Here is a 26,270-nt window from a genome sequence, read left to right as displayed (position 1 = left end):
TCTAACTTAACCGAAGTCTAAAAATATTACTAAGTGCTCTGACAAAAGCTGTTTCTTTCATCATGTACTTGTACTACAGGTATACTTATAGAAACTTTTGCAGTATTTTATTATACAATGTAGCTTGCTTTATTATACACTGTGCCTGTAGTAGGGGTGTCCAGTCTATGAATTTTTGGAGTCTGTAAGTAGGTTTGTTCATTTCAAGTAAGTTGGAACTTGGTTCTTTATGTCCTTAATTATCCTCTGCTCTTCTGCTTGTCCCTTTTAAAATATGCAGAATTTTTAAGCTACCGTGAGTTCTGTAACCCTCTTCTGGTGCTGTGCTATGTAACAGTGAGCTTGTCTGCAAATTAATCACAGCCAAGCACTATAGCTTTAAGCTAGTTAATGGAAAAATGCTTCTCCAAAAATTTGGATTCAGAATAAGCACTGATCTAAATCTGTTGCAGGGAAGCAGAACTCCTTTAGATACCAGCATGGAATGTAGAATTTCTGGTTTAAAAAACCAGAAATTAAAAAAAAAAAACAAAAAACAGAAAATGTTCTGTTTCAGATAATCCTTGTTCTGATCTAAGTTGGTGTCACTCAGTGAGGATTCCTGTATCTGAATTGTTAAATGAATATTTGTACTCTAACTGTAACATCTTGTTATTAAGCATCTTACTGTGGCAATGATGTGCGTATCTGAAGTAGCACTCGGTGCATAATTTGCAGCATATCACTGAAAGAAAAGCATAAGGAAACAAATTTACTGGGATACTCAGAACTAAACTTACTTGTAATGCCCTTCCTGTCTTATATTTGTCTGTTTTTAAAATATATAGCTTATCCCTGGAAGTGTTCATGGCTAGATTGCTTGGAGCCGTGGGTGGCAACCCTGCACCTGACAGTGGTCTTAAAACTGGATGATCTTTAAGGTCCTTTCCAACCAAAGCTGTTCTGTATCATGTGCTGGAAGGCAGAGAGCTTGAGATACTTCAATCTGTGTTAAGGCATGTCTATACAGCAGCCTCTTTTGAATTAAAGTGTTTGAGTCTAATGAATATTTCAGTCTAAAAATAGTTTCCTTGACTATCAGTGTTCAACATGAAACTTGTTACAGTAGCTTTCTGTAAGTTAATACTTTCTGAAAACTTAAAGAAATAGAATTCTGTAGGTTGCAGCAGAACTCTTTAGGAAAATAGTTTAAAACTCCTTTGTTTGAAATTGGCTTGCTAGAAATAACACCTAGTGGTGATCCTTGATTTAAGGATAAAAAAGACCTCTTTATACCTGTGTGATGCTAGATCTGCCAAATGTTAATAGTTTTAAATGACTTCTGTTCTACAGCCTATTCCTTGATTATAATATTCTCAACATGTTTTATGTTTTGAAAATTTCTTTTGTGCCTGGATTGCCAAGTGTAAGACAACACTGAGCAGTTCTGTTCAGTTGCATTAGCAGAGTTCTCAGTTAAACCTATGCAACTGTGTATTGGCACTTGTACTCGATTATCTCACTGTCAGTGGACTGATGTAATGTGCTGGTGGTAGTTCAGTAGTTATTAGCATATTACTGTCTTGTTCTGTTGATAGCTACTATGATCCATTAACCACTTATGTAACATAGCAAAATAGTTAAGACTTCTGTTAAGTTTTTCTTGCTTAATGTTTGTGAAAAATTAGCCTGAATTGCTCTGTACTGCATTGGTGTAATGCATGAGCTATGATTTAGAGTTCCTTTGGGGACTAGAATAGAATCAGGTCTGTAGACAGCTAGGCATGTTAACTGGTCCTTGCTTTTGCTGTGACTTGTGAAGCTAGAGCCCAAAAGTCCAAGTGGGATTGTCTTCTGGCTGTTTGGCTACTAACTGAGGGACCCTGTTCAGAATAAAAGCAGATTCCTGCTTATTTGGGACTGAAGTGTGTGAATTTCTTGCTACTGCATTCTGTAGTGAGGCCTCTATTGCTGTATGGAACTTGAGAAGGGGTAGAGTTGTAGACATTTATCTCCTTGCCAGGATTTACCTGAATCTTCATTGCGGAGTCTCTAATATGGGTTACTATGAATTCTACTCTGCTTATTAACTTTTGACTTTGAGGTTTGTAGATAGCAAACAAGAAATGCAATGCAGGAGCATTGTTGTAGTGGTAATAGAAAAACACAGACAGGAAGTTTCTTTAAATACTTGGTGTGGGAGTCTTGAATTTTATTCTAGAATTCATAAATGGGGATTAAAAGATAAATTGTTTCAGTGATGCTTATTTTTAAAAAATACAAATAGGCTAAACAAGGTGAGTAGATCAGATTAATGTACCTCTTAATGATGCTTGAGTATAGGATCCTTTCCTCTCTTAGGAATGGTAAATGAAAAATAATTTGTTCATTGACCTCATGCCTGACTGTGCACATGATCTCTGATCTAAACTAACTGTATGTGTGGAATGTGAATTAAATGAAGTATTGCCTTTAGAATTTGTTAAACTTAATCTTAAAACAATTTTTCTGCAGGGATAAATGTATTTCCATTTTCTGAAGCTGGAAGTAAATTTTAATATTTGCCTTGCTAGGATAAATAAGACTCTCTCTTGTTCTAGTGCTTTTGTTCCTTTGGATATTCCCAACAAGAAGAATTCCACAGAATGGGAGAAAGTGAAGCTGCTTTTTGAAGAATTTGGAAGCAGCCGTAAGCCTGAGATGATTTGTCCTAAACTTTTCTTTACTTGCTACCAGTTTATTCTGGAATGCTTGCCATTCACTGAACAAAAAGTAACTTTTCTGATGGTGACTATTTTCTAATTTGTGTCTATCTGTTCCCCTATGGTTATTCTTCATAGTAAAAATGTTCTAATTCTAATCAGAACAGTTCAAGTATATAGTGGGGGATTAGTAGTGTCAGCTTTCATTATTGTCCTTTCTTTTTAAGGGTTTTAGTACTGTCTCCTATGATATTTCACTGTGGAGGGACTTGATGGGGTTGGGAAATAGTACTATAGCACAAATTCTTCCCATAGAGTTCTCACTCATCACAGCTACAAGTGTTACTTGGGTACCTTACAATCAATGAGCTTCAGTTCAGTCAGTGTGTATCTTGTGATATAGTAATCTTTAGTTGGGTTAATTGAGATATAGTTGGTCATGGTAAGAGTGAGAATATTTCACAGACAAGAGTCTTATGGATCTCATGGGGTTTTTTTTCCTCTTCATTCTTCTAGTGTTAACCTTCTCTAAAAATTGCATTAGAATTGCAGTAGTTCAGTTGGAAGAGACCTGCCAAGATCATTAAGCCCAACTGCCTCGCCTCTTCAGGGCTAACCAAATGATAAAGTATATTAAGATGATTATTCAGATGCCTCTTGAACACAGCCATGGGACATCAGTCACCTCACTAGGAAGACTATTCCAACGTTCAAGCACTTCAATGATAAAAAAAACTTTCTTTATATCTAGTCTGAACCTTCCTTGGTTCAGTGTTGATGACAGTATGAGTGGGAACTGCACAATTCCAAGGATCATCAGTTCCTTGTCTGTTTCCTTTTCATGCTTGATTTTGGCCAGGGGTTCCATGTTCATCCACACAGGCCTCCTGGCACACCTGCCTGACTTGCTTCTTGTTCAGGTGGACTGTTCTTGAGCTCAAAGAAGATAATCTTTGAATATCAACCAGCTTTCTGGGGACCTTCTTCCCTCTAGGGCCTAAAATTTGCTGCCCTGAAGTATAGAATTATGATCTTGCTCTTTGCTTTACTTTCCTCAGGATCCTCAGCTTTTCTGTCTCATGGTCACTGCAGCCAAGGCTGCCTTCAGTCTTTGTATCACCAGTGAATTCTTTCTTTTCTCAGTATGAGACTTAACAAAGCACCCTTCTTCCTCCCTCATTCAAGTAAGGAGGCTGTCACTGATGCTTTCCAGAAGCCTCCTCAACACCTGCTAGAGAAATAAGTGTTTGAAGTCCACTATGATGACCTGCACCTGTGAATGTGAGGCTACTTACAGTATGTCCATGACATGCTAATTCTGATGAATGGTCTTGTCATCTGTAGCTGTCTCCAAAGCAAAACTTAACTGTTTTTAAAACTGAGATGGAAAGGAAATGCTAAGACCAATGTAAGTAATATGGAGTACTGATGTATGCTGGTGTGAAAGTAAAACCTCAGTGTTTTTTTTTTTTTTTCTTTTAGACATAAGGAAGAACTTTTTCTCTCAGAGAGTGGTCAGGCACTAGAATGGCCTGCCCAGAGAGGTGGTGGAGTCACCTGGCAGTGTTCAAGAGGTGTCTGGATGACGTGCTGCATGATATGGTTTAGTGCTAGTGGTGGCAATGGTAATGAGGAGATGGTTGGACTGGATGATCTTGTAGGTCGTTTCCAACCTTGTGATTCTATGATTCTATGATTTTCATACAAAGTGAAGCTGTCTTTAGAAAACTGCTTCTCTCTGAAATAGATATATTCAGAGCTTCTGTTTCCCAGTGTAGGGTCTTAAAGTTGTCATGAACAGAACCTGTCTTCTTGATAAAGTGTATGTTGAAGTAAAAGGGTCTTAATTACAGATTTAAGGTATTGTCACCTTGCTGTATTCTTATGGAAATACTTAGGTAAAATCATGCTTTGAGTGAAGTTTGTGCTTTTTCATCTAGAACCAATAAATACTTGTTACTGATTTTGCAAGAAAGCTTTTTATTTATCCAGTGCAATATCTAATTCAATCAACTTTACCTTAAGAACAGTTAAGAGCTTTCATTGAGAAAGCAATACACCATTTGTTTCTTGAATGCAGTAGAAATGGGTAACAATGAGCTGGTAGAGAGTATTGAATCTGAGCTTTCCACCTACAAAAACTGAATTTACCTCCTGCTTTACAAGATTGAATTGGTTCTCCTGTTATTGATAAGGAGTCTTTAAGTTCTGTTTCTGCGTGTCTTTTTACTTCTGAGTGACTTTGCACTCCTTTTTATTTTGGGTATTTTATATGCGGAAGATGTGTAGGAGTATCTTATTTTTGATTTCAAGTACTTGTCTGTAGACCAAGTAAAGTCTTGAGACAGCAGTAATTGAGAGTACAAAACTGTCAGTTGCTCTATTGCTGCCTCAGTAGTACTACTTTGCGCACACATTAATTTCTTTGCAAGCTTTGGAATGTTTTCTAATTTTTGAGCTGCTGATTCCATAGCAGGAATAAAATGACAAAAAAGTTTCACTTTAGGAGACACTTCAGATTGCTGGAGCTGATTCCAGTGTGCTGCATGCACTCCTAAACTTGTGTATCTACTGTATACCTCACCCAACAGTCGTCTGTTACTGCTTATGTAAATGTAGCTGTTGGACAGGTCTGAAGATTCATAATACTTAACAGTGTTCCTTACAGGGTTGTTGATAATGAGCTCTATTATAAGCTGTTCACACAAATGCAAGGGGTAGGGAGGACAAGTCCGTTGTTTTGTCATAAATTTTGCTGTCATTTTATTTCTCTTTCTGAAGCAAGAGAAGTATTCTGACAGTACAGAATGAAATATTGTTGCAACCATCTTAAACAGTTTTTAGGAACTAGTTGAGCTCAAGATAAAAGCTAACTTCTCTATGCCACCTTGACATCAGTTAAATTTTCAATTCTGTAGCTGTTTTTGCTTTGAAAGTATAGAATAATTAATGTTTATTTCTGGCATGCACACAAAGATGCTGGATTGTGATGTGCAAGTCTGGATTTGGTTTCTGACTCTACTAGCATTTTCCTGTGACTAATGTTCTTAGATTAAGCAACAGTTGAGACTGAGGGGCCTGAGATCTCAGAACACATCTACTTCAATCTTCTGCTGGAAGCAGGAAGTTGCAAGTTCACATTGGGCTGCTCAGTGCTTTGTTAGCTAGCTTTTTTTGAAATTCCAAAGAATGGAAGCTCTTTCAGTTCTTGGTAGAAAAAACTTTATTATCAAGCGTGAGAATACACACTGTCAGCATTCAAAGAGTTTGTTAGGAATGAGTTTGGTACCATTTCTTTCCTTATGCCTTCTAATTTTTTGCATGATAGCAAGGCAGTAGCAGCTCTTTGGTTCTGTGACTCTTTTCCAGTTTGTATCTGGATGTATGTGGTCTGAGCCAAGCTGAGGCCAGCAATCTGACTTGTTTGGTTACTTGAGGGAGCTGTGCTTGACTGATTCTTTGAATAATGTTTTGTTATGAGAAAGAGGGGATAACAAATTTGAGATGAACCATCCAGGATGCATGCTTGCATTGTGGAAAGCTGTCACAATACTCTATGAATGCTAGAAATAAGTCTTGGATGGAGGTATTCAGATGGTGGGAGCAAGTTCATCAGTGGCTATTTAACCATTTACTGAATGTGTTATCTTCAAGCTTCTAGTGAAGGAGGGATTGCTGTCCTGCTTCTTGCAGTAGTGGAGAAAGAGCAAAAAGCTATGCTAGGTGAAATTCCTGTCTGAGTTAATACCTGGAAGCTACAGTTTTCTTGTTTTGCTTTTCTTGTTATGAACTGAAATGTCAAGAAATCACAGGAACAGTTCTCCTACCTTCTATTGTAGGAAATTACAGCAGGTGTGTTTTCTTGTTTTTTGCAGATGGCTTGACTGCTCTTTCATTTTCTATTAGTTCCTTGACTGTGATTGGAATGTTGGCAGCTATCACTTACACAGTAAGTTATCATGGACACATATCAAGTCTTCATATTAATAATGCTTGCTACTGTCATGGACCACATTCCTTTGGAAATCCATTGTTGTGCCAAGTAGTTTGAGCAGTATCTTCTAGCTGTTTTTGTCGCTGTTTGAAATTTTGTGGAATAACTTGATGTGCAATGAAAAATCGGAAACTTTTCTTAAGTCACTGAATATCAGCCAATTTTTGGTATTACGGTATTAAATTGTAATCAAGATGAAACTTTGTGAGTGTGAGTTTTCAAAGCCTAATATTAACTGCAAATGCTGGTGTGAATTCATTGCTTTCTTGATAGATGTTAATCTTTTAAGTATGCGGTTGCTAAAACAGTTCTTTCATTGCAGCTTGACTAATAACATAATAGAACCACATAGTCTTCCTAGTGAATTCTAAGTGGCTCAGTAACAATAGCTCAGAATAAAATTATTCAATTATCTTGAAGTGCTGCTAGTCCACAGGATGTTCTGTGGCAGCTTATCAGGTGAGTGGACAAATCTATTGCAGAATAAGGATAAAGGAGTGCTATTCATGATTAAGTAACTGGATAACAGGGTGAAGTGCTTGCTAAATACTATCTTTTGACTTCTAAATAAGTCTAAATTTAGTAAAAAAAAAAAAAAAAAAAATCACTAGCTACGTTTTGTTTTCTTTATATTCATCATGTTCAGCTGACATAAGTTACAGCAGGAGCATGGGAGTCCATTCAGTATAGTGGTGTGACTGTCAGAACACTGACAGCTCAGTTATGATCAGGCTCTATGCAGTAGGTAGGAAAGCAATTTGGTTGACCAACTAACAGTAGTGCCTAAGGTGAGCTGAGTTGCTCTTAGTTCTTGATGTGCTTACTTTGAACTGATTCATGCACCTAATTAAGCCTTTTTGTGACTGACACAGACCACTAAATGAATCAGATGAACTTGCTAACATCTAGATAATGTGCTGGTCAAAAAAAGTCCTGGATCCTTGCTTAGCCTGTAATAATGTGTCAGATTTTGACTTTATTTCCCTTAATTATGGAAGGAAAGATTAATCTCTTGTGCTCCACGCTAATGTAACTCAACATTTAGACTTTTTGACCTTCAGGAAACTGAACTTAAGAATGAGCTTGTCACTTAGGAGAACATCCTCAGTGTTCTGCTTCATTTGTGTACCTAAGTGAGGGTTTATTAAATGTTGATGACATCAGTAAGCATCTGAAGTGCAAGGCTATTTAGTTTTTAAGAAGCTTATTATTGGCTGAAGCATATACAATGTTTTGATAAGTAAGATTTGAAGGCTTTTGAGTTTATTGCTAGTATTTCTACTTAATTTCTTTCTTATTGTGTCACTGATGTGGGTTTATTTCCAGTTTTTAGGCTCTGCTTAGCTGTATTTCATGTGCTTCTGCCCTCAAGGCGAACTGAACCTGGAAATGTGAATTCTGCTTAATGTTCAGTATCTCCAGTGTGCTATGCTGTCTGTGTAGGTTTTCAAATGATGACAAAAACTCATCCTTAAGGCTGTTGCCTAATTTTACTGTATTTAGGACTTGTAGAAATACCGATTAATACATGAAGTTAAACATCAAGCATGATAAATAGCTGCCTTTAATAATCTAATTACTGAATTTTTTAGATTAGTTTACCTTAAAAACTTTGAGCTATGTGCACAAATATTTGGAGCACAGACTAATTGATTTTGCTTGTAACTGCTGTATTAGACTCCTAAACCATCACTTTTTTCTACAGCTTACACAGTCTACTTTTTTCAAGAGTGCTGTTTATCATTTCTTGAAGGCAATCATAGAATCGAATGCAGAGACTGAATTAATTTTGATATGTGAGTGAACTGAAGTGTAAATGCATCACTTTCAGTGAAAGTACTTAATAAAGTCCATGTTGTCAGAGTTGAGTAGGAAATGTTTTTTGTGCTCTTCGTAGCACTTTGCTCACAGGTAGTTATGGTAACAGAGTGACAATACTGTACTAAGGCCATTCTTTGGACAACTGGAGCAATGGTCTCAGTGACATGTGGGTGTGATGTGTCTAGAATTAGATTTATGTTGTGGGCTGTGTTTTTCTCAGTGGAAGGACTTAATGTAAAATTCAATTTAGTGGAAAATTTGTGTGCTGTTATAATTTCCTGAGCCTCAGAGAGGCTAATAAGAGAATATCATCTTACCCTATACCACTTTGGATTACTCCAGACACTACGATTGGAAAGAACAGTATAATTCTGAAAAGAATAGCTGTTCTTGCTGACTACCTAGATCAGTGTTTTATATGGTATGTTTAAGTTAGGGTTTTCTGTTAACATTGTGTTAAATAAATAACATCTAGATTTAAAAAACATCAGTACTCAGTCAAGTGGCATGATGTGGCATCTGTAATGCCTGCCTGTGATTTTAGACATCTAACAAATAACTAGTTGAATACCTGTATTTTTGTGCAGGCTATTTATTACACTTCCTGGAGATGGCAGGCCTTCATGGTTAGTCAAACTACTCCTTTTTGTAATAGGTGGTAGATTCTAAAGTCCAAAAGGAATATCCCCTTCTGTAAAGGGAGCAGAAGAACAAAGAAGCTTACATAACTTGGCGTAGATGTTTAGCAGATGATGTGAGAAGGATGGAGAATAAGTGAGAACATAAGGGAACTCTGCTACCGTGTATTTCTAAACAGAAGTGATCTTAGATGTTTTGTTCATCCTCATTAAGAGTCGAAGCTCTGCAAATACAGGTAGAAGTTATTGTTCCCTGACTTCTAAAAATCCTCAGACTTTTCTACTGGTAGTTCTCTATTTTGTGCTGTTTAAAAGGTATGTGGCTGTAAAGAAAATCAAGTAGAGATGCTGATGTATCCAGTCTTCTGTATACTCATTCCTATTATTGTAGAGAAAAATTCTATTCTATGGGAATATCTAATAAAGGCTGAAGTGTGTGTGTGTGTTAAGTGATAGGCTAGTAAATGTTTTCGTACCTAATCAGTATTGTAACATTAAGTGAATGCTACTTAAGGTGTTTAATACATAATTTGTCTAATCAAACACTAACAGTACTGCTTTACTCTAGGATTGGTTATAGCTGTTCTAAAGTACCACTTCTGTGCTGTGGTAATATGCAGTACTCAAAAGTTAAGAGTATTTTTATTGGCACCAGGAAACCTTGAGTTTCAGTAGATACTGAGATTTGAAGCGTTCTCTCTGGAAACATTCTTCCCTAGGAAGTAGTATTTTCTCTAGGTTGTAAATGACTACAGTTTAAATTATGTAACTAACAAACTTACTGTGATGACTAATCCACTTGAAATCTATTTTAGTACTACTGTCAGCATTGATCTGGTATTCTGGGCCTCCCAAGTAACTATTGATTTAATGTGGTACTTGTAAATCTGCGGTGAGCTATTCATGCAGTAAAGAACAGACTTGCCACATCTGGGATGATGTTCTTTGGGGTTATAGGGACACAAATTGAAGCATCACGCTGGAGTAGGATTGCTGATGGTTGCAGATTTGTGATGCTGACTGTGGTGAGAAGATGGATAATAATGACATGGCTTTGTGGCTTTCATTTTCTGTGTCTTTGAATATCAAAATCAATGCAGTAAACTTACTGATGAACGTGTAGGTTTTTTTTTTCCACAGTATGAGAAAGACGGAACATTCACACTAAACTGTAGGGTTCACCCAGATTCTAAATGGAATATTATAAAATGAGCTGATAAAGATCCTTAAGTAATTTAGCAGAGGGAATTGCCAAGTCCTGCACCTTGGGAGGAATAACTCCCAGATGCCAGAGGCTACTCAAGGCCACCCAGGTGAAAATCAGCTTGGCACAAAAGGATACGGAGGTCCTGGTGGATGCCAATTTGAATGTGAGGGAGTAATGGACATTTGTTGTGAAGAAGGCTAATAGTAGTCTTGGCTTCATTAGGCTGAATACTGCTGGCAGATCCAGGATCAGCACTGGTTAGGTTGTTCCTCAAGAACTGAGTCCATTACTGGCTGCCTCAGGGGGAGAAAGGCACGTACTGAAGAGACTCCAAGAAAGGACTACCAAGATATTGAAATGACTGGGGCATCTCAGCAATGAGGACAGGCTGAGAGAGTTGAGGCTCTTCAGTTTGGAGAAGGGAAGGCTCAAAGGGAAATCTCATCCATGTCTATAAATACCTGAAGGGAAGGTGCAAAAATGGCAGAGATTTTTTTTTTTTTCCTGTAGTGGTCTTTTCTGTGGTGCCAGGACAAGAACTAGTGAACACCAGCTGAAACACAGAAGGTTCTTTCTGAACGTTAGGAAGTACTTCTGCACTGTGCAGATGCCTGAGCACTAGTGTAGGTTGCCCAGAACAGTTGTGGAGTCTTTCAGCTTGGAGGTCTTCATAATTTGCCTAGCTGTGGTCCTGGGCAACCTGCTGTAGGTGTATCTGCTTGAGCAGGTGGTTGGAACAGAGAATCTTCAGGAGTCCCTTCCAATCTTGGGAATTCTGAGACTCTCTACATTATGGGCCTGTAGGATTTACAAATGTTCCTAAGGGTGGCAGCTGCTTTGTTAAGGCTAAAAGCCCAAATAAATGAAAAACTTGATGGGATGGTGTTCTTTTGTTTCACTTAACAGTATTTGTTTTGCTGTTATAACCTCACCTAAACTATGTTGGAAAACGATTCAATTCTTTTATAGCTGTTTTTATACAAGTGTTTTAGTTTTTTACCATTTCTCTTTTAATCACTACTTTGTATCTACTGCTTTTAAACTACATTGTGTGTCTTATTCATAAACAGTATTCAGTGTCTTCAGAGAAGTAGATAGTTCTGTGTTCTAGGAGTCATGACTTTGCAGGACTATGTGCAAAGCTATTCTGTGCCAGAGAATAGTATCAACTTGTAATATGAAATGCAGCACTCGATACAGAAGAATTCTGTAAGAAATGTGAATGATTTTTAGGGACGCTCTACAAATCTGTGACCTTGATGATTTATACTGATAGCTTTCAATGTCTGTAGTGTGAAATATAACAAGAAAATGATAAATTAGGACTGCAGTGCTTTGTTTGAAATAGTTTCACAGATGATGTAGTTTAAATCTATTTTCATTAATATGTTTTGCATTGAAATGGTTTTACTTTGCCTTAGGTATTAATACAATAATTGTTGTCAGCTTCAGATTGCTATTTGAATTCAAAGTGAATAACATATTACTCACAGAATGATAGGCAGATTAATTTTTGAGTGATCTTGTGCATCTCATTTAGCATGTCCTTGAAGGATGCTTATAATTGGCTTTGTAATTTTTCCAAAACATTTAATAAGCATTATTTGATTTCTCATGGAATCGCAAAGTGATCTCTTCTCCATCCTGAAAGAGGAGACATTACAAAGCTTATTTTTGTCTGCTGACAAATTTAATGACCTTTTCACAAATGATTTTTGTATAGAGTAAGATCTACTTTTCTTTCAATTGGCTTTTATTAAAGGGGAGAAAGCTTAAAGCCTTTTGTAATCTGTCTAACCTTAAAAAGGAGTTGTTTACTACTGATTTTCTGTTAAGTAGACTTCAAACAGTTATTGAGAAACCTATGAATTAGTGGCATTTATGGTCATTGCTACTTAATTACTCCAATGCCACTTCTTAAATGCAAAAGAAATGTAGTTATTTGATTTGGTTCACAGAGAAGCAGTCATGCATAAGTAGAATAGCAAACCAATTTGTTCTTTTGTTTTAACAACCTGATTGTTACTGCACTCCTGGAGAACTATGGAAGTTCAACTGCTGAATCAATGGCAGTTTTCTTACTCTTTCTTATTCAGCTTTTTTGAGATTACACTTGATAATGTGCTGCCTGATAAAGAGATGCAGAATGTGACAACTGGGCATACCAGCTATGTTGAGTATTTCAACTGATTGAGTTAACTTTTTTGAAGGTTGTGATATATCCAGCAAGAGCAGGCTTGCTGCACATGCTGTGGAGCAGGGGCTGTCGTCTTTGAACATAAGCTCTTTGGTTTATGTGTCACATGAGCCCTTCTTGTCTTAGAGTCACTCATTCTCCTGTAAGGTTTATCTTTTCAAACTGTGGTAGAAATGAATTTTTGTTAATATGAAAAATGGAAGTGAATATATTAAAGCAGAATGATACTGTCATGATGAGTGTTGCAGAAATGGATGACCCTTGCATTCAGTAGGGGCAGTCTGTTCTGTGCCTTGAAATCTTTAACAGTGTTTTTGAAGAAATTCGCGTGCTATAGAAACTGAATCTTGAATACTAAAACTTCCATGAGAGAACTGAAGCTTACTGGGAAACATTGAATATTTTTGCAAGAATAGAATGAGCATTAAAAAAAAAAAACTATAAACCAAACAGTCCATGAGAGCATAAAATCCTTAGAGTTTGAAGGGACCTTTTTAAGGTCTAGTCCAATTCCCCTGCAATGAACAGGGACATGAACAGCTAAATCAGGTTGCCCAGGACTTGATCCAGCTTCACCATGAAAGTTTCTAGGGACGGGGCATCAACTGCATCTCTAGGCAATCTGTTCCAGTGCCTCACCACCCTGACTGTAAAAGATTTTTTTTCCTTATATCCAACCTTCTCTAAATCTACCCTCTTTAAGCTCGAAGCCATTTCCCCTTGTTCTATCACCACAGACCTTGCTAATGAGTCTGTCCTCTTTTCCTGTTGCTCTCATCCTGTCCTTGTAGGAGAGGTATTCCATCCCTAGGATCATTTCTGTGGCCCTATTCTGGATGCACTCCAACAGGTCTGTCTCTCCTGCATTGGAGATTCCATATTTGAATGCAATACTCCAGGTGGGGCCTCAACAGCACAGAGCAGAGGAGATATAGCCTCTTTAGATATATTTAAGTTATCAGACTTTCTCTTTTGCTCTTCACAACCTAGGAAAGAGCTAAACGGCTTCCTCTGCCTTTCCCTTGAGTTTCCTTGTAGAAGTCTTGGAATTCTTTTAAGTTATGATCTGTTCTTGTGAGACCGTTGAATGAGTTGGCACAGAAGGGTAGAGTGTAAAGTTAGTACATTGAGGATACCAGGCATCTGGAAACCCCCATTGGTGGACAGCAGTCTGATGTTTAAACATGTCTAATAATACTTAAGTGTTGTTGGCTCTGTGACTTGCCTGTGCCATATCTCTGTCCTGTGGTAGACTTGGTTGAGAGGTAACGGCCTCAAATTGCACCAGTAGAAGTTCAGGTTGGATTTTAGGAAAGATTTCTCAGAAAGGATGGTCGAGCACTGGAACAGGCTGCAAAGGGATGTATTGGTGTCACCATCCCTGGAGGTATGCAAGAAACATGGAGATGTAGCACTGAGGATCATGGCCTAGTGGGCATGGTGCGGGGGTGGGTTGACAGTTGGATGTGATGATCTTAATTCTCTTCCAACCTTAATGATTCTGTCGTGAAGCACTGTCACTGTTACCATGCCTGATTTTTGTCTTTAGAATGGTAAGGGTAGATAGCTAGATACAGAGACAGAAAATGTTTCACTGTTTCTTGTAGAATCAGAGATTACTCTGGGGAAGAAAAGTGCAGTCTAGGTGTTCAGAAAAGAAAGGAACAGTTTAAAGAAAAGGTGCCGTATTAATGTCTTGTATACAAGCTTGAAAATATTGTTGTGATACAGCAGTGTATCATGTCTAAATCTACTTATTCGTACTAGCTTGCCTCCTCCAAAAGAGGCAATGCTGATGAGGCTGCATTGTATTAATGCCAAGTAACATTGTCGTTCAGTTGTCTGTACTTATCAAGTGCTATACAGGAAAAAAATAACCTCAGTGCAGCTTCCCTGTTACTTAAATTGCTTAACGTAATTTGAATAAAGTGCTAATAACAAAATATAGAATACTTTTATACAAAAATATTTTTGAAGTGGAGTTTTTTCTACTATCTTCATACTGTAGAAATCTAGCTTATATTTAACTCCTCTGTCTTGAAAGCACTGTTCTAACTTAAAAGTGCACGTCTAACAGGCATCTATTTGTGTTAAGGCTGTAGAATTGCATGTTTTGCCTTCTGTGGTCATGCTTTCAGCTGATGTCTTGAAACAAGCAGTTATGTGAAGGTGGTAACTTTGAATTCTTTTTGTCCATTTAAAATTGCAGTGAGCACTTACCTAGCTTTTCTTATGCCTACTAAACATTCATACAGTAGTACAGTAGACTCGAGTATTTTAATTTGGCTTTTTCATGCAAATTCACTAGAGGGCAGTGTTCTGCAAGAAATGTTTGTCAGACTAATTTGTGTTTTGCACAAGATTCTATGTATGTGTATATACACGCACCTTTTAAGACACCTCAGTGATATGAACCTGTCAGATAGAACATGTCCTTTCTGCCATACTGTACAAGTACTTTCTTGTAACTTAAAACGTAATTCTTAATATTTAATGTACGTAACAGTTATAGTGCTGTTTGTGTACTAAGATCAGAATCCTTATTTTGACAGTTGAACAAAATAGTTGTAGACAGTGAAACAATCAGCTTAATAGCTGCCTTTTTTCAGTCAATTTTTCACAACCAGCTTTAAGTCCTTTGACTTTCCTAAAGATAACTGCTGCATTTCAGAGTTTTTTTCCTATGCTTATGACCAACTTATGTGCCTGTGGCTGGTCTGGTTGCTTACTAGGTGTTTCTACCTTCATAACACGCTTCAGAAGTATTTTGGTGGCTTGTGCAATTTTAAAATATTAGATTGGCAGTTGTGATTCTCAGTGGCAAACTTCTGGGTATCTTTAATATCAAGTATTTATCCTTGAAGGTACTTGCTTGTTGCAGCTTTTGTAAATGGGATTTTTATGACTTAGCTCAACTGCACTTTCTATTTTGTGGTTATGAGTCACTATTAACTTACCTGATAACTAACTAGTGAGACAGTAATGCCTTATGTAGCCATAGTCTGTGGGATTTTGGCAGCTCTATGGTGTTCTAAGATGCTGAATCTACAAAAGGCAGGAGTAACAACAGCTGCTTATTTCATAGAATCACTAAGGCTGGAAAAGACCTAAAAGATCACCCAGTCCAACTGTTCACCTATTCCCAATAGCTCCTACTAAACCATGTCCCTCAACGCAACATCCAGTCTTTCCTTGAACACCCCCAGGCTCGGTGATTCCACCACCTCCCTGGGCAAATTTTCTATTTCACAGAATAACAAAATTGTAGGGGCTGGAAGACACCTCCAGAGATCAAGTCCAGGCCCCCTGCAGTAGGCTGCATGGGTAGGCGTCCAGGCAGGTCTTCAGTATCTCCAGAGAAGGAGAATCCACAACTTCCTTGGGCAGCCTGTTCCAGTGCTCCATCACCTTATTGTGAAGAAGTTCCTTCACATATTGGTGCAGAACTTTTCCATTTTATGAGCATTTCCCTCTGTCCTGTCCCCACAGATGGCTGAGAATACTTTTTAATTTGAAAATATTTCATTTTGATTTTTGCAATGTGAACGTTGTAGCCAGATCCCTTGTTGACAGGGTAGGAAGGAAAGGAATGAAGGAGGATTGAAGACTAAACAAACTGAAGTAATGCTAATGTAATCCCTGAAGTAGTATCTTAGTGCTCTCTGAAGTACGGAATAAATTTGCGTTCTGTGATGCAGTGAGGAAACAACTAGGATATGATTTTTATTGTTCTTCAGTGCCTACTGATATTACAGTATGAACAATATTGAACTAATTGTTTCACTTCTATGAATAACAGACAAGTTTGTCTTCAAAATTCTTTACTGTTTAGATTTGTTTAGAGGATAGATGTGCTTTCTTTTGCTTTCTTTTGTATAAGTTACTCTTATCTGTTAGAGCTGGAAACCACCTACTTCAGGAAATCTATGAAGCTTTAATATATTGAACTTCATCTATTTAAAGATGCGGTATGTATTATCTGTGGGCAGACTATCAAATCAGAGTGAAATGGCTCTTTAACATTGGTGCCTCTCTGTACTTTATGGGTAGTAAGCTGTTAGGATTTAAAACTTTTTTAGCTCTGAAGCAGATCAAAAGAGGTTTTCTCTTATATGAATCATTTGTGGGGGCACAATAGGAGAGAATCTTCTCTGAAATTATTTTTAGCCATAAACTTAGTTTTGTGTTTTTTTTTTTTTTTTTTCCCCTTCCACCCCCCGCTTTAAAATGAGACTTTTGTTAAATAATGCCTGGTTTCACTGCTTTGATAGCACCCCAGAGACATGGAAGACCTAACCTTAAAGCACGTATTATCAGGTTGAACAGTGTCTAAGAACAGATTCAGTTCACTTTGAAAAACTAATGTGGAAATACCATATGCTGTAATTACTGGTTGTATTTGAATGACTGCTTACTCATCTTTACTGCTTCACTCTTTAGGGGGCAGTTCTTCTCATCTGACCTAACGTTTCTAGGCACAGGTTGTCTAAAAAGTCCTAGAAACTGTTGTTTCATTGGTATAAGTATGCAAGAACTAACTGTGTTTTATCAATTTGAGTGTAAATTAACATCAGCTTGTGAGTGTTAAAACTTTGTTCAGGGCAGGCTTATTCTGCAGCCTAAAGAGAAATGCATCCCTGGAGCAGAATTAGCAGATGCAGCTGAGACTTGATATACCACAGAAGATGACTTGTCCTTCTGTCTTCATTCTATATATCGATATCTTGAAGGACCAGTATGTCTTACCTTTTCCCAATGATCAGGGAATTTGATAATCATCTGTCAATATCTATAACTAGAGTAAGCTTGATGTTCAAGTATATAATTCACATTGGGAACAAAACAAATTAAGTTCCTTTAATTTGCTGCTGGCTTTTTAGAAATGTAGGCTTAAATTTAGAATTCTGATTTATATTCCAATGTTGTCTTTTGTAGCACTTTTTTGAAGAGCAGATGGAAGTTTTCTGATGGAATCAACTTGTTTCTAGTCTTAGTTTGTAAAATTGTGTAAACCTACTGTCATAGCAATCTCTAAATGTGTTTCTGTAGACTGAGTCTGTTTGGCTACAATTGGGAATGGTTTGGATTCCACAGTGGTCTTTACTTAGCCTTCATTCTGGTTAGGAATTAAGATGGTATGCTTATATATTAAATTATTGGGCAGCCAGACTTGAATGGAGTTTGCTTGGGCTGGTATGGATCTGTTTCCCCTTGTTTTGTCTCCACAGACCACTGAAAAGAGGTTTGCCATGTCTCTTAAATGTGTAGAGACAGGCAGGTGGGAAGACAAGGCTAACGAGCACAGCATTTATTCATGGTGAGGTCTGGCTGACAGAGGAGTGATTTTGCTGAAAGGACCTGCAAATCCTTGTAAATAGCCAGCTGAATGTTAGCTGGTGGTATGGCAGCAGAAAGGCAGTGTCCTGGGCTGTATCAGCAATAGAGGGATGATGACTCCACTGTATCTGGCACTTGTAAAGTCATATGAAGTCAGTATTAATGTCTCTGTTTTAGAAACTGGAAAATGGAAGCCCAGCTAAGAGAGAGTTTCTGGGGAGGCTGCTTTTCTGCTCATCTAGATGGCAAAGTAATTCTCTAAGAAGATTACAACTGTCCAGATGCATTGGCCCAGATTTCCCAATGGAGCTGACTCTAGTCTATTCATTTCAAATTCATTTCAGAATCTGAAATCTTAATCTTGTGTAGACTTGTGTGTTTGTGTAGTTGTGGTTCAAACCAAAATGCTTTAGAAAGCATGAAATTGCTTCCTGCTGTTATGAGCCTGTGATAGAAGTTGTCTTCCAGTGTATGTCTGTGTGTATTGCTCCTATACTTAAGAAGCTTTAATGTAGGAACTGAAGTTGCTAGCTGCCTTTTGTGATTAAGGGGAATGAAATTAAACTTAATTTGCAAGTCTATAAGAAAATGTTTTTAATATTTGGTGAAACTTCCCTTGGAATTGTTGAGCAATGTTATTTGTAGAGCAAAGCTGAACTTGAGTTTAGTGGCAGATACTTATTGTGTAATGACTGTGGAATTCAATAGTTAATGTTTTTTGACCAAAACCCAGGAGTTTAGAAGTTTTCAGTAGGTTATGGTTATAGAAAGCCTTAGAATATTCTGAGGGATTCTGGAACCTGCATAATATTTATAATGCTTTGCTAAAATATTAACAGAATTGATTGCTTTAGAATGTGATTATGGAAGGGAGAGAACAAACCAGTGATACCTTACAGCTACAACATACAGTAGGCTTAACAGGTGAAAACATGAGTGTCTGTTTTCTTTACTTTAGGCTTATGGTATGTCAGCATTGCCTCTGAACTTGATTAAGGGAACTACCAGTGCAGCTTATGAACGTTTGGAGAACACTGAAGATATTGAGGAAGTGGAGCAACGGATATTAAGGATTAAGTCAAAGGTATCAACTTTACTGTTCTCAGTTACCTAAGTATCTTTTTTCTCGGTTAGCTTACCAGTTGATGGTCATATTAAGTAAATTTGTGTTCCAGACAAAACTAGCAAGCAAGAAGTGATTAGCTTGCTATTTTGGAGTTATTTTGAAAGAAGTATGGTTAGTAGTCTAATAGAGACTGACAGTATTTTTTTTTTTTTTAGTCCACCAGATGCAGTTGTTTGTACTTTGTTAGTAATGATGCTGAGGAGCTAAACTCAACCTTCTCCAGTCCTGTTTAGATATATCGAAGACACATTTTGTAGGGGTTAATAATATTAACTTCACTTAGCTTGCTACCAGTTAGAGCATCTACTCAGTGTAGTTATCAATGCTGGATACTTGCCATATAGAGCTGCCATGAGTTTAGGTTAGATTCATCAAAATATTAATCATCTTTATGAATAAATAACAGCTCCAAATATTCTTGCTTCCTAGTTAATGTACTTTGTTATAAAACATTTATTTGTGAAATGTATATGAATGGAAATCAGTTCTGAATCCTAAACCTCTTCAGGTTGTAATACCATTTATAAACCACTGATGGCTTTGCAGCTCACTACGGTTGTGCATTATATAAGACAAAAGTTCTAAAGTACAGTGCAAGCTGAGCAGAGAATATTTCTCCTGTATGTACAAGATCCCTCACCTTTTTCAACCCATTTGAGATAATGGTTTGATTAGTAATCTTCCTAATCCTGAGTCATGGTTTGTTGTAACTTAATCTTTTCCACCCCAGCACTTTAATTCTGGTAGTCTCTATTCTGGTAGAGCTGTTATGTGAATTGAAATACTGGATTCCTAGCAGTGTTGAAATGGTTCTGACATTAGCACTTGGCTACCTCTGTGTAGTGCAGATCCCTTAAATGCTGTATGAGTATTGTGTAATGAAATCTAAAAAGTAGTTTTCTATGGTATAACTTGGAAAGCTGTGGGCAATGGCTGGGGCAAAGGCACCTCTCTTTACTGGAATAATGAGAATAATAAACCCCTGGAAAGTCAACTATTGCTTGTTGCAGACTATTGGATTACAGAAGTTTGCTGGTACCTTTTGTTAACTAGATTTCATCAGATAATTAGGATCAAAAAGCAGGGTGTCTTTGTTCTAATTATTTCTGTATTTTCATCTAGTCATCAGTAAGAACTAATTTTCCATTATTTGAGTGATGGTCAAAATTGTGCCTCTGATTAGTTCCAAACTTCATGGTGTGAATTTTATGTCTAAAGTGATTTGTTGTAATTCAATAAGCAGGGTATCAAGTCTGTTTGTTCCATTGATTCAGCGTTCCCTGATCTTTTGCACTACTTTCTGATAATCAGTGCAGAGATGGTCGACCTCTATCATCAAGGGATAGACGAGCTGTTCAACAACTAGAGGAGAGACTAAGGACACTTCGAAGGAGAGAGAGGCATCTGGAAACCATTGAGAAAAGTTGGTGGTTGAAGTTCTGTGAAGCCATCCGACCTCTGAAGGTAAAAAGTTGTTATGCTTTTTGTGCATTAGGTTGGATGTGATAGCTTTCAGCTTCGCTCTTTTGATTACTCTGAAATAAATGCCTCTTATTTTTGTGGAAATTACAACTACTAGAAAGAACACCATTTGATAGAGCAATTTCTCAACTACAAAACACTATTTTTCAAGATAGCTGCCACCATAAGCTATGCATTTTTGTCAGTGATGAACAAGATCATATTTGCCATGCTTGTGTTTAAAAACAAACTGTGCCAGTGCACCAGCAGAGGTAATCTACTGTTGCCACTCCTGATACGCACCACCCACTGCCTCACTGTGCTCACATCTGCTGTTTGATCTTCCTGTATGTTCAGTAGGTGTCACTGAATGCCAGTGGTTGCAATTTTTCCGCATGGAGGAATTCAGTCACACACCTTTGCTTCATACACATGTCCATGTCAGATGTTTTGTCAGACTGCTGCTCTGCTGCCATTTGTCACACAGCCACAAAATATAATGGAATATTGTGGGAATGTTTAATCTCCATTGTTATACCACCAACACCCACCTCTGGCACTGTGGGCCAGTGTAATAAAATAGGAAACATTACTTTTGGAGCAGCCCTCAAATGAAGTTCATCAATTACCATGTTAAATATCAACTGCTTATTATTAATATAATACCCCCATCAGATGCTACAGAAAGTAGATGTAGAAAAATCTATATTCATGTAGCCTTATAATAATGTACATCTAAATAAAAACTTAGGTATCTAATTTTACAGGCGGTATTCCTGGTTTTTTTTTTTTTTGCAGCCTTTAAATACAAGCATAAGAAATATAGGCATGTAGAGTTGCTGTAGTTTTGTGTAACCCTAAGTGATATTTTTAATATTGCAGAATGTAAAACTGTAAGAAGGCAAGTCGCTTAATCACTAAAATATAAGATCTAATGTTTGGCTAAGCTAGTTAGTTTGTTTGGAGCTAATAGGGGCTTTGCTATTTGTTGTCAGCTTGTTCAGCTGTTTCCATTATTGACAAAACAGAAAACATTAATACTTGGACTGCTTCTAGATCAGACTTGCATATGCTTTATTTTAATCACCTTTTGTTATCCTGCAAAGAAAGCGGTTTGTTGAAAATATTATATGGTGTTAAAGGTGGAATATAGCTGCTGTTTATTCCTCCTGCCTTCTTACTTAAGAGAATTCCAGTAGCATGAGTTTGTTTCTTTATTTCAATTCTGCTTCCTGTTCTGCAGCTCTTAAAAAAAAAAAAAAAAAAAAAAAAAAACACAAAAACTGGATAGCTGCTGATTTGAGTATTGTGGTCACCAACTTTTGTTTTTCATATGGTAGTTTCTCACAGCTGCCAGGCACTGACTGAGCTTTTTTCCCCACTGTGTCTGCAACAGGATGAGTGTCCTGCTGTGGATCTGTTGGAACAAACTGTATCCATGATATGCAGTTTCTAGCCTATTCTTACAAAATACACTTCTGTAGTCCTCTGCCAGTGAAGCCTTGCCACCTGCATCCAGTATACCAGTCTACTATCTGTCGCAGGCTTTCTGTAGCCTATGTATGTGGATAAATGGTATATGTAATGTGTGCATATAGGACCTATTCAGTATAGCAAGTGTCAACAATTCTCTAGGTCAGTTTGCTTTGAATGGTTTTTACAGAAACAAGATGGACATCTTGTGTAGAGTTGTAGAATAACACTTTGAATAGATCCCTGCAGCTAAAGCCTGTTTACAGTCTTGTTAAGGGTAATTGTATGACTAACAGGTTGTTGAAAACATATCTTGTAGATATATTTACTTGTCTTCTGGCAAAGGATGACTGGATTACAGAGGTGGTAATTCTGTGACCAGAAAACCCATACAGTGTCAGAAATGGTTACTTGTAGCCATGTTGGAAAACAAATCAAAGGACTGATACTTCTTATAGCTTGCATTGTAGTCTGTGCTGTACATGAGCAGTTAATGTTAGAGTGGTGTAACATTAAAAACAAGATATGATAAGGGAATGTGAAATGTACTACGTTGCTATAGCAAATTTGGATGTTACTTTTTTCTCAAGCGTATGAAAATAGGAAGAAGAATCCTTCCTTCTTGATAAGTCAGGTAGCTTATATTAATCAAAGTTGCTTGTAGCCAGCAGAAGAGAGATGTTGACAAGAATATATGCATTTTGATTAAGCATCCTGTGAAGTAATTGCTTGATCAATAGTAAACTAGATACGTAGAACTTTCCTTGATACTCAGTCAGTGTAAAAGACTGTCACTGTGGTAAGTCTTTGATCTTAGTATTTTGATCTTAGTTGATATATATATATACACCTATTTTAGAAGGAAAAATACTTCTGTGGGACAGGATTGCCACAGTGTTTCTTAACAACTGTAGGGTATAATTTTAGCATTACGTTGGCCTGTACTTTATAGAACTGAAGATGGCTGTAAGCATTTAGCTCTGCCATTGCTGGTATTAATGCTGAGTAGATGAAATGAAGTCCAAAAGATTTCAGCTTGAAACTCGTAGTGGATAACTTAAAAACTACACCAAACCCTTTCATTTGAAACAGATGTCTGTAGCTCTTCACTTCAATGGTTTTGATGTTTCCTTTGATTGAAAGTAGCTTGTAGCTCCTTCAGCTTTCTACATTAACCTTACATTTGAGAAATGTGATGGCCACATGAATTGTCTGTTGTACTTCAGTAATTGATTGTATTCTCATAGGATAGTTTACAATATCACTAGCTACACAGATTATTGCTTATGATCAGGATGGTTTTCCAGGGTTTTTTATTGTTTCTGTGGTTTTATCCTCTTATTGTCCTCAGTGAGCTGCTGATTTAAGAATCCCAGACTAAAACAGCAGAGCTGCAGATCAGTAATTCTTCCTGGCAAATTTTAATTTGAAGTAGGGTGCTTTAAAGCATATTACAAACTTGTTTACTGTGACTTTTCCTAAAGCTGTCCTATGAGGGTTGTAACGTCCATCATTCTATTATTGTCCCAACTCTTGCAAAACTGTTTTACTGTTACTTCTATAGTAATTGAGTCGTCTCCATATAACTTTAGAATGGTTCAAATTAGTGGCCTTTATGAAGAGCAGGAAATATTTTTATAGCCATATGTAATAGTCCTGATCAGTGTAGGAGTTCTTTAAAGTCTCTCAAACTTCAGATTAAACTCCTCATGTCAAATACTAGACATGGGAAGTGCTATTTCTGCTTTGTTTGGGAGGGTGAGATTTATGGGAGTTGTATTCTATCAATTTCAAAGGCCTCTGTGTTCAGAAATAACACTTGGGTTTGTTTTACAGCACTAACTCAATGTCTTCACTCAGACTTCTCAGTCTTTGTGTATTGTCCTTCTAACTCTTAATTATTTTTGTTACATTTGAGTATCTATTGTGAGTTGTTGTTCAAGAAAAAGTTTCATATTCTCCTGGGGAATACATTTTCTTTACATGGACTAAAGAAAATTTTGCAAATCAGATTTGTTTTACTCAGAGCTATATAAAGGTGTATCAAACTCAGAACAGAATATACTGAGTTGGAAACGACTCACATGAAGGTGTAGGCTTTCAATTCAGACAGAATGAAGATATTGGAAGATCCTGAGGACGTGAGTAGTGAGTGGCATGGAGTTATCATTTAATGTCAAGCTAGTCTAGTTTTTCTACAAACCTAACCTTTCACAGAATCACAGAATCACAGAATCACCCGGGTTGGAAGGGACCCCAAGGATCATGTAGTTCCAACCCCCCTGCCTAGCAGGGCCACCAACATACATATTCAGATCAGGTTGCCCAGGACCCCGTCCAACCTGGCCTTAAACACGTCCAAGGACGGGGCATCCACAACCTCCCTGGGCAGCCCGTTCCAGGGCCTAACCACTCTCCTAGTAAAGAACTTCCCCCTAACATCTAACCTAAATCTTCCCTCCTTCAACTTAAAACCATTTCCCCTAGTCCTGCTGTTGTCAGCCCTTTTGAAGAGTTTACTCCCCTCCTGGGTGTAGGTTCCCTTCAGGTATTGATAGGCTGCAATGAGGTCACCCCGCAGCCTTCTCTTCTCCAGGCTGAACAAGCCCAACTCCCTCAGCCTGTCCTGATAGGGGAGGTGCTCCAGCCCCCTGATCATCTTAGTCGCCCTCCTCTGGACCCTTTCCAAAATCTCTATGTCTTTCTTGTACTGAGGGCTCCACACCTGGACACAGTACTCCAGGTGGGGCCTCACAAGAGCCGTGTAGAGAGGGACAATCACCTCCCTGTCCCTGCTGGCCACCCCTCTCCTGATGGAGCCCAGGATCCCATTTGCCTTTTGAGCTGCCAGAGCGCACTGCTGGCTCATATTCAGTCTCTCGTCCATCAGGACCCCCAGGTCCTTCTCTGCCGAGCTGCTCTCAAGGACCACTCCTCCCAGCCTGTACAGGTGCCTGGGGTTCTTCCGGCCCAAATGCAAAACCTTGCACTTTGCCGTGTTGAACCTCATCAGGTTCACCCGAGCCCAGCCCTCCAGCCTGTCGAGGTCCCTCTGAATGGCATCCCTTCCTTCCACCGTATCAACCGCACCACTCAGCTTGGTGTCGTCAGCAAACTTGCTGAGGGTTCACTCAATTCCCTCATCGATGTCATTAATAAAGATGTTAAAGAGCACCGGTCCCAAGACAGACCCTTGGGGGACACCACTTGTTACCGGCCTCCACCTGGACATAGAGCCATTGACCACCACCCTCTGTCTGCGGCCTTTCAACCAATTGCTTATCCATCGGGTCGTCCACCCATCAAATCCACTTCCCTCCAATTTGGAGATGAGGATGTGATGGGGGACCATGTCAAAGGCCTTGCTCAGGTCCAGGTAAATGACATCGGTCGCCTTCCCTTCGTCCACCAATGCCGTCACTCCATCATAGAAGGCCACAAGATTAGTTAGGCATGACCTTCCTTTGGTGAAGCCGTGCTGGCTGTCTCGGATCACATGCTCATTCTTTATGTGACCGAGCATGTTGTCCAGGAGGATCTGTTCCATGATCTTCCCAGGCACGGAGGTGAGACTCACCGGCCTGTAGTTCCCCGGGTCCTCCCTGCTCCCCTTCTTGTATATGGGAGTGACATGACCCTTCCTCCAGTCGTCCGGGACCTCACCTGACAGCCACGACTTCTCAAATATGATGGAGAGCGGCTCGGCAACCACCTCGGCCAGCTCCTTCAGGACCCTGGGATGCATGCCATCCGGCCCCATAGACTTGTATTCATTCAGTCTAAGGAGGCACTCTCGGACTTGCTCTGCCCTTACAGTGGGGAGGGATTTACCTCCTTGGTCCCCACATAGAGGTTTGGGGATGCAGGGTTCAGGGACGTGAAAAAGACTAGAATCCTGGCCACCAGTGAAGACCGAGGTGAAGAACTCATTCAGCACCTCGGCTTTCTCTTCATCTGTTGAAGCCAGTTCTCCTTTTAAATTTACCAAAGTAGGTACGCCCGTTTTGGCCTGTCTCTTCTGGGCAATGTACCTGTAGAAGGTACATTTCCTGTCAGAAGAATTTGCTCTAGCATGTGAGATCCCTGTAGGCTCATATCCTGAAGGAGATAGGTGCCTTCTCTGAATGTGAATAGCTGTTCTACTGGTCTTTTCTATAGATAGCAGGGAAACTTCTACTCTGGTGCCTGGAGTACCTCCTCATTTTTCTTTCTGGCATTGGTGCTTGTAATGCTGTTGCTCACTTCTCATTTCTTTCTACTCTGACATCTTCTCACAATCACAGAATAGTCTGAGTTGGAAGGGACAGTAAGGATCATGAAGCTACAATGCCTCTC

The 26,270-nt window shown here is 38.5% G+C and overlaps 1 protein-coding gene across 1 annotated transcript in view; it reads left to right on the top strand.

Moving 5' to 3' along the window:
• The window catches only part of LMBRD1 (LMBR1 domain containing 1), a 67,630-nt gene that overhangs the window by 17,573 nt on the left and 23,787 nt on the right, over positions 1 to 26,270 (top strand). The window contains exons 6-9 of the mRNA XM_048936542.1: positions 2,580 to 2,668; positions 6,557 to 6,630; positions 18,834 to 18,959; positions 20,313 to 20,465. Of these exons, the coding sequence (XP_048792499.1) occupies positions 2,580 to 2,668; positions 6,557 to 6,630; positions 18,834 to 18,959; positions 20,313 to 20,465 (442 nt within the window). The remainder of the gene's footprint in view (positions 1 to 2,579; positions 2,669 to 6,556; positions 6,631 to 18,833; positions 18,960 to 20,312; positions 20,466 to 26,270) is intronic.

The sequence above is a fragment of the Lagopus muta genome, chromosome 2 (genome assembly GCF_023343835.1).
Source record: "Lagopus muta isolate bLagMut1 chromosome 2, bLagMut1 primary, whole genome shotgun sequence".
In the NCBI taxonomy this organism is placed as follows: domain Eukaryota; kingdom Metazoa; phylum Chordata; class Aves; order Galliformes; family Phasianidae; genus Lagopus; species Lagopus muta.
This window is presented reverse-complemented; position numbering and strand designations above follow the sequence as displayed.